A 9,446-nucleotide genomic window follows, 5' to 3' on the forward strand; every position below is an offset into this window, starting at 1 on the left:
TTATTATTATTCTTTCCAAATGTTTCAAAAAGAGAGAAGAAAGGGCAACTAACATTAGATGATAGGTAGTTTATAGTATAGTTGTAATGTATAGATTCCTAGCACTTTGCATTAGAATATAGCGTACCAGTATGAAATACTCATGTTTTACATACTGGACATCCTCTTGTGCATTTAGCCCATCTGGGCAAGAACATGCAATAAAGATTCATATCATATCGTTATTATACCATTCTGACATACAGTACATAGTGTTGCCTGAATGACATTGGTATTTACAATCAATACATTAAAAAAACACATAACATTACATTGCATTACATACAGACATGTATATCATGAATATATACAACTACTGAATGAACTGTACATCCCAGGCATAGCAAGTTCTGATTATACAGTCTGATTGTATCATCAGAATGATCTTTCAATTTTGTTTTTAATTTAGCATTTACACTGGTGAAAATGAGGTACTAATCCAATGTTCCGTTGCATCCATGTAGGTTAGACATCCAGGTCATAATTATAAGATACGCAAGAAAAACGTTGCTCAAGCAACTTGATAGATTTTGAAAACTGACAGACGTTTTAAAGAGAATCCACTACTATTTGTCAGTGACTAACGGAATCTGTAGTTGAACAGGCATTTATCCTAAGCTATGAATTGATATGTATATGAGTTGAAGATAATTTTAGGAAGTCTGTAGGAAACGTAACAAAGTTGAAGTATTTTTAACAGACAGCCTCTATGCTTCTTCTATGGGACTGATGATGATTTGAAATACAAAATAAGACAAAATTCGGACCAGGCTTAGGCTAATGAGCCAGTTAGCTCCTGTTTTTCGGGTAGATAAGAAAGTGTTATGTCATAATTTTTATTTTATTTCATTTCAACATTTTGATGGCAGGATTCGAACCCGGTACCTTTTGGTTCTAAGCCGAACACTCGATCTGCCTTTACGCCACACGATCCGAATGTACCAATGTACCCAAATGCCACGTGTCTATTCGGAAATGATTGGCTATTAATTATCCTGATGAAGGAAACAATGGTCGTTGAAAAGTTGATCTCCCTTAGTCGCTGTGTTGGAATGAAGTTCAACATTTTAATATCCCAATGTAAGGTTGCTGTTTGATCTTCCAGGTCGATGCCTGAACAGGAATAACATCCCTCAATTATGCTGATGAAGGCGACAGTGGTTGTTGAAAATTTGATCTCCCTTACTCGTTGTGTTGGAATAAAGTTCAACATTTTTCTATCCCAATGTACCGTTGCTGTTTGATCTTCCAGGTCGATGCCCAAACAGGAATAACATCCCTCAATTATCCTGATGAAGGCAACAGTGGTCGTTGAAAATTTGACCTCCCTTGCTCGTTGTGTTGGAATAAAGTTTAACATTTTACTATCCCAATGTGCCATTGCTGTTTGATCTTCCAGGTCGATGCCTGAACAGGAATAACATCCCTCAGCAGGGGCAGCAGGACTTCCTGTGTAATAACGGCAGGTGCATCCCGCCTGATCTCGTCTGTGACTATGACGACGACTGTGGGGACGCGAGTGACGAGGTCGGCTCTGTGGCCAGCTGCCGTAAGCTTAAGCTCACCCTTTTCTATTCTATATTCTTTATCTTAGCACATCAAAATAAATAATGCTAGAAAGGTAACATTTACAAAGCAAATGCATCATGTTTACCTTCGCATATGGTCTGCTTTGTTAATTCTTACTCAAACACTTTCATATGCATTGTGACGGGAGTTTAAATCCCTCCTACTATAAAACTGCAACATCATGTAACCCAACAACAGTTGATGGTGAGAGACAATTTAGAGGTCAGTGTTTGGAACGGAAGAAGGAGAAGACGAAACAGAGCAAAAACAATTTCCTTCGGTAAACATAAAAACCAATAGAAAGAAAATACATAAGATAATTGTGCTGGGGTGAGGTTCGAGGCCAATTTTGTCTCTACGAGGTCTTCCCCACGACTGAACCTAAAGAAAGAAGCTGTAATCAACAGAAAAACTATAAATTGAAATTGATATCAACTTGAAACGTCTGACAGTTTTCAAAATCCATCCAGTTGTTTGAGTACCATTTGTCTTGCGCACTGAGAGAGGAAGTCGATTCCAAAGACCGACGATCAATAATTTGGAAAGTTTCCAGCGTAAGGATAACCGAGTTCCTGGAACAGGTGGACGAACAAGTGGCCATATCCCCAGCTTATTGATTTTTGTGCAAATCGCATGTATCTTTGAGAGGCTTGGGACATACGGTCAGAGGCCATTGGTTTGATGCAACACACAGGTAGTTTACTTTATAATTTTAGGAATCGTTTTCACGGTCTCAGGAAGTAGGGTATAATACAGTAGATCAAGTGCATTTTTTTAAATTTAAACGATAGTCTTTGATTGCATGTTTGAATGAGAAATAGAACGGTGTTGCACTTCCATGGGTATGAAGCATTCTTAGTTTGTAAATATGACATTGACAAGTTCACATGATGTTAAATCATATGCATCGCGACAACAGATATACGGCACACATGGTTAATAACATAATAGCTACCAGAAATCAGGTTAAATCTTCCTCCACCAACCTCTGCTCGGAAAGTAGTTGTTTCACAGTACATCGCGGAGACGTTACAGGTGGTGAAATCGGCACGGTGGTAAAATCTGGGCTGCAAAGTTCCCACATGTCATAGAACCCGAACTGTGTTCGATCGTGTTCGATCTGGGGAATTCGAATCGAACCCGCGTTCTATTTCGGGGTCACCTGCGGCCATTTACTATAAAGCGGCAAAACAAGCCTTTCTACCTCCGTGTATTGCAACAGATAAAAAACAACACTTTTCTATAGATAAAAACAGTTTCCTGGACAGTACATGTCCGCTATTATTTTTGGTGGACATGTAACATGTAGCGAAGCTATTGTCGTATCCTTGGGTGACCTTGAAAACTGTAATGATTCTTAACGCCAGTATGAATAACACAATGCACACTTTCTGGCGATATGACATGTCTCCAAAACTCGTTCAAACCTGGAAACATGGAGAGTCAAACATACCCCATTTACGGCTCAAAATGACCGTAACGGTTGTCCCGAAAATCGTCTTTTAGGGATTTTTGAAAAATGGCCTCAATTTTGAATTATGGGTAATTTAGTGAGAAAAATGTCAAAAAATGCAATTTTTTCACCAATATGTCGACAAAAACTAGACTTAAAATCAGAAATTAAAAAATCCCTAAAACACGATTTTTTGTCTTATTCTTAGTCTGCGAAAAATATAAAAATCGGGGATCTGGGGTAATATACGTAGCCAGGTTTGAACGATGTTTGCCTAAAAAAGTGATATGGCTTGTGCTCGGAAACCCGAAAATAATCGTCTTTCTGAGCGAAATTTTAAAAAAGAATTGATTTAACATAAAAAGCTAACATTTAAAGGATATTAAGACGATAATTTCATTTTAATTTGACTAAATTTGCCCCTAAATATTATTTGTGTATTTTTAAATATTTTACGGGTAGTCCAAAACAGGCCAAAATAGCGTCTTGTAACCCGATACCTTTTCGAACGCGCATAGCAATGGGAAAGAATGCCGTAGTGACAGACCGCCGTGCGGTGACTATTTGACATGATTACCCCTGAGAGAGGGAATATGAAGTGCTCATCAGACCTGAACATGGAGGTGAGTCAGCCTCTACCACAGGAACGTAATGAAAGAAGCAAAGGTCCGCAGTCTGACGGGTAGAGGAGAGACCAGCTGGGCGGGAACGTGACGTCACACGACATGGCGGCGCCATGTTTGACGTGTGGTGACCTTTATGAGTGGCGTGGTTCTAGTCTCTAACAGACTCCTTTGCAGGCTGAAACTCGCAATGCATTATGCATTCCACTACGGTAGAACACCCTTTTTGAAGTCATTTTCGCGCATATAAGGATGAAATCCCGTCTATAGTTTTCGAGTGTTGTGTAGGCAAATATAGCGTCTGCAATGGGCAAAATTTTGATACAGCATTGTCCAAAGAAATATCCTAAGAAAACCATGAAAAAAATCCTCACGGGCCTCACGGGCGCAGTACGTTCTACAGAGGTGCTCTTCTGATGGAACCTCGCTAGTGTCCACCAGACTCCTTTGCAGGCTGAATAAATAGTAGAAATTGGCCTAAAAGGGGGGACATACTTGGCCTTTGTTTCTGTCGCTTAGCGACAATAACAGAAAGGTAACTATCTACCCCACCAACCTCTACTTGGAGATTAAAACAACACAGTTTTCCTACTTTTGTGCTTTCAAAAAATGCTGACGAGGAGCTAAGATGGAAATAGCTAGTACTGTTTGAATGGCGTGGTTGTGGTGACACCCAACCATGGAACGAACTAATGGGATACTTAGCGTAAAGCCGTGCCCACAAAAAAATTGCTTTCTTTGGTCGGCCGAGACTAATGATTTTGTTCCTTCATGTATTCTTTTCCCGTTAACTGGAACGTGGCAGGCATACCGGTCCAAGCACCCCTACTATATGTAATATCGTGTAAGACTATAATATATGCAACGAATTTTGAACTTAGTCTAGCAACTGTAAAAACGTTGGACTTGCATCAGTGGCAGTAAAGCTATGGAAAGAATTCGCGGGTAACTCCGTCTTTGTTAGCCCACAGCACATTGGCACGGATATTTCAGACGCACTTGTACAACCTCGCTTTTCGGCGCCCACAGCATCAGCCTGTACCCACTGTCTACTCTAAACTCTACTCTCGTCTCAGGTTAGCCAGCCGTTACAATCAGATCATCTCCAGTAGCTTTAGACGAGCCATGTCGGCGCACACAGGTTGACCATGAAAAGACATGGCGTAGAGACCACATCGATCTTCTGCAGTTTTCTACTCGCCGCCTGTCACAGATACAGACCGCCGTGACCACAGACGATGGGCGGTGAGAGGGGCCTGAGGTAACGGGTATACTGATGACGTGCCCCGATGTCTAACACTAGACAGGCGGGTCGGGGCTTTGGTAATGGGCACCATCCATCTCTTCAAATTCTCCGTCCCATACACAGGCAGGCAGTTAAGGCCCTGTCACACAAAGCCTAATGTGGCCTCCCGAACACTGGCGAACTCCCCCCGACCAGGCAGGCAGTTAAGGCCCTGTCACACAAAGCCTAATGTGGCCTCCCGAACACTGGCGAACTCCCCCCGACCATGGTCTGGAGTAGAACGGGAGCAAGGTCGGCTGTGGTTGGCTGGTGTTCGGTGAGGATGGATACTTTTCGACTGAGCGGCGACAACTGCATGTTTCAAATTGTTTAAAAATTTGGGTGTCGACGGACGGTTGGGCCATAGTCGGCTGGAGGTTGGTTGGTTGGTGTTCGGGAGTATATTTGCAGTGGTCAGCCGAACTCCAACCGAACATGGTTGGTTGGTAGTCGGGGGAAGGTTCTGAATGTGTAACAGGGCTTAACGGCGGTACGAAAAACAGAATCCTGCATTACAAAGTGCACAAAGTCATGCCTCATGCAGCTGCAAGACTCGTTAACATCAGCCAGCTTCCAGGTGTGTGTTCTTCCATGTAGATCCCCACCTTTGGCAAAACTGATGTAAACTAGTCTGAAGATCTCGTAGTTTGGTTACCGATGTACCCTTTCTGTGCTCCCGGGCTGCGTGGATCAGTACAGGGCAGAGTAAAATCGACACAACCGCCACGAGAACGTGACAAGCATGAAGACTCATCGGACCTTTAACGACACGGGAGTTCTATCCAGGAGTACGTAGGATTCCGTGAAATCAGTGCTGATGGGCTGACTGTTGTTGGTGGAGTTAGTACAAATGTTCTCCGTGCCGCTCGGTCAAGTCAAATCGCGCGGCATACGTGACGGGCATAGGGTTGAGTGCACATTTAGGCCATGCACAATTTGCACACAGAGTACTGAATGAGTGACCTCAAAACTAGAATTTGCTAAAGGACTTTGACAACCTTGGGGGAGAGCATTGTGGTCAACTTTTGCCATTTTGTGGGTGTTATAGTGTAGGTCTTTGAGTAAATGTGTTTGCCCTAAAATGCAATTTTCAGCATACATGACCTTGTTACAGGATACACATGTGGTACTACACCCCTCTTGCTGTTTGCTATCGACGTTGAACAGGGGTCAAAGTGCACCCATGTTTACACATTGCTGTAGATTGTAAATAGCCGTATAAAATTTCCTGAAAAGTTTTGTAAGTACATATTACTAAATGGATTACCAGATGGAATTAATTTTAAATATAATATATAATGCCTAGAGATGTGAAGAGAATCTTTATGGAAACCTAAAAAGAAAAGACCAGCTGGCGGGCCAAGATAAAGATGGTTGGACCAGATCATTAAAATCACAAGACGAGAGGAGCCAGACTTCCGAGTAGTTAAAGAAATAGCTAGCTGAAGATAGAACAGAGTGGAAAAGACTGACCAAGAGGCTGACACCTTACAGGCCTAAGGCCCAGGGTGAGAAGGCTGAGGTGAGAATATATGATGCCGAGTTTTATCTATGTATAGATATAGGTATAGGTCAATACCTAGAATCAACCCTTGCGTCTTCTAAATAGGTGGACTGCACCACCCAGATCCCATATTATTATACTAAAGTCCAGAGTTTACAAATGACCGCACCGCACTATAACCATATACACGTGTTCCAAATAAACCGTTTTTAAAGAGGAAGGAAACCGGAAATAGGTAGCATGCATAAAAAGATAATAGGTTTTCCTATATCACATTAACTAAATCTCTAAAACATAGGGTTTTAATGATCATGAGACTTCTCCCGTAAAGTTGCTTTCAGATCTTTCCGACGAATGTTCACCAACCGCTAGAAAAAATACCACCTAAACGATCCATTAACTTTTCTAGTGCGTGTAAATCATCCATAATTGAGATCCATTTTCCATTTAAGACACTAATGAAAGAAGAGAGGAGTTCAATGCACAATTGGCATTTTGCCAAAATAATAATATTGCAGTCTTACCGTATCTCAAAGTATTGACTCCAAAGAGTATAGAAACATTTGGCACAAAGGCTATATCTGTATATTCTAATTGTTCTGTATATTCTCTTTTTACGAGCCTTATACCTTCATATATCATTTCCAAGTTTTAAGCAATGTGCAGTATACGTGATACGAGGCAATATTGGCTGTATCTTCACCCACGTATCAGCCCGGCTTTTTGAGCAATGTACGGTATAAATGATGGATGATACGGAGGTATATATTTCTGTATATTCTAATTGTTCTGTATATTGTCTCTTTATACGACAATATATATACAACCCAACCGTTTGAACAATGTACTGTATGTGATACGTAGCAATACTGGCTGTATCTGTATATAATCTTTTTATACGAGCCTTACTCACCCACGTATCAGCCTGGCTTATTGAGCAATGTACGGTATATACATGATGGATGATACGGACCAGTCTTCTCCACCGCGTATATAAGTCCAGGGGCTATCGGATGTTGCAAAATCAATGACATGGCTTTTCTAGAATTGAATGATTCGTTGGTCATACTTGAACGCTTTACGAAGTACCTGCCCAAGAGTTTTATTGCTGAATCGTGATCAGAATGTAAAAAAAAAGTTGCTTGCAAAAAGTATGGTTTTATCAGCCTGTCTCAAGCTGTATAACTAATCTTATTCATAGCTTTCTCTGTGTTCCATTTTAAAGGCGCCCAATGTAATTTCAGGGCGGCAAAAGTGTTCTGGACAACTAAATATCCGATATCAAAATTTACTACTATTTCTAGAAATGTACATTAAAAGAATGACCAGATTAACATTCAAAATACAGTTGTGCCGCCTTGAAATTGCATTGCATATTTTAATTAATCTTTCCAGCCTCCTTCGAAGCCAAGAAGTATTATATTTGACCCATGCACCGTTGGTGATGTGTTATACACAATCTGAATCTCATGAGGCATCGATCTAGCTAGCTCTCTAAATTTACATTTCTACTAGCTTTACACTGAAAAGCAAAGCAGACACCTGCCCCCTGTTGCTTCTAATATTAAAGAGTAACATGAACTGCGCTCTAAAATCTTCAGACAATCGGCTATTATACGTATCTGCATCTTAAAACATGCTGCTCTAGATACTACTTTTGAAGCTAGACATCAGAGAGTTCTTGACAAGCAAAATTGATTCAATGGTAATGAATAAATCTCCTTGTATCTCATTAATTGTTGCTTCAAATGTTAAAGAGTAACAGGAACTGCACTCTAAAATCTTCCAACAATCGGCTATCATGCGTATCTACATCTGCAAACATGCTGCTCTAGATACTACTTTTGAAGCTAGACATCAGGGACTTCTTGACAGATGAATGAATCTCCATGTATCTCATTAATTGCAGCTTCAAATATTAAAGATTAACATGAACTTCACTCTAAAATCTTCCAACAATCGGCTATCATACGTATCTACATCTAAAAACATGCTGCTCTAGATACTACTTTTGAAGCTAGACATCAGGGGACTTCTTGACAGGCAAAATTGATTCGATAGTAATGAATAAATCTCCTTGTATCTCATTAATATCTGCTTCAAATATTAAAGAGTAACATGAACTGCACTCTCTAAAATCTTCCAACAATCGGCTATCATACGTATCTGCATCTGCAAACATGCTGCTCTAGACACTACTTTTGAAGCTATAGCTAGACATCAGGGAGTTCTTGACAAACAAAATTGATTAAAAGATAATGAATAAATCTTCTTGTATCTCATTAATTGTTGATGAGTAACATGGACTGCACTCTAAAATGTTCCAACAATCGGCTATCATACGTATCTACATCTACAAACATGCTGCTCTAGATACTACTTTTGAAGCTAGACATCAGGGACTTCATGACAGGCAAAATTGAGTCGATAGTAATGAATAAATCTCCGGGTATCTCATTAATTGCCTCATCCATCAAAGCCAACCTTGGGCTTTGGTACGGACATGACGAATACCGCAGGGGATCAACATACAAGAAATGTAAATTCTTTGTGCAAGGTCTACAAATTTTATGTTTTATCTATTCCCATATATTTATTTAGTATTAGGCAAAGAAGCACAGATTGCTACTCAAAAACATAAAACAACAGTAAAACTCAATAGCAAAATACATACATAATTACAAAGTTGGTAAAAGAAAAATCAACAAACAAAAATTTCCGCAACTAGCTGGCAAAAACGACTTTTGGTGACAAAAGAAATAGTTCAAGCTTAAATTCACTTGAAAAAAATTAGTGAATTATTTGTCCACAAGCAAACAGGTGGACGGGTCCTTGAAAAAGTCCCGATGCATTGATAAACTTAATTTGTTGGCTCGTTTTAGCAGAAACCAAAAAAAAACTTAAAAAAAAACTACGTAAAAAAAGTCGCGATGCACTGTCAAACTTTATTTGTTGGATCGTTTTAGCAGAACT

The 9,446-nt window shown here is 40.1% G+C and overlaps 1 protein-coding gene across 1 annotated transcript in view; it reads left to right on the forward strand.

The window, feature by feature from the left end:
* The window catches only part of LOC109464550, a 60,709-nt gene that overhangs the window by 42,764 nt on the left and 8,499 nt on the right, over nt 1-9,446 (forward strand). Inside the window, exon 3 of the mRNA XM_019761553.1 lies at nt 1,439-1,588. Coding sequence (XP_019617112.1) covers nt 1,439-1,588 — 150 coding nt within the window. The remainder of the gene's footprint in view (nt 1-1,438; nt 1,589-9,446) is intronic.

The sequence above is a fragment of the Branchiostoma belcheri genome, unplaced genomic scaffold (assembly GCF_001625305.1).
Source record: "Branchiostoma belcheri isolate BF01 breed outbred unplaced genomic scaffold, Haploidv18h27 scaffold14, whole genome shotgun sequence".
In the NCBI taxonomy this organism is placed as follows: domain Eukaryota; kingdom Metazoa; phylum Chordata; class Leptocardii; order Amphioxiformes; family Branchiostomatidae; genus Branchiostoma; species Branchiostoma belcheri.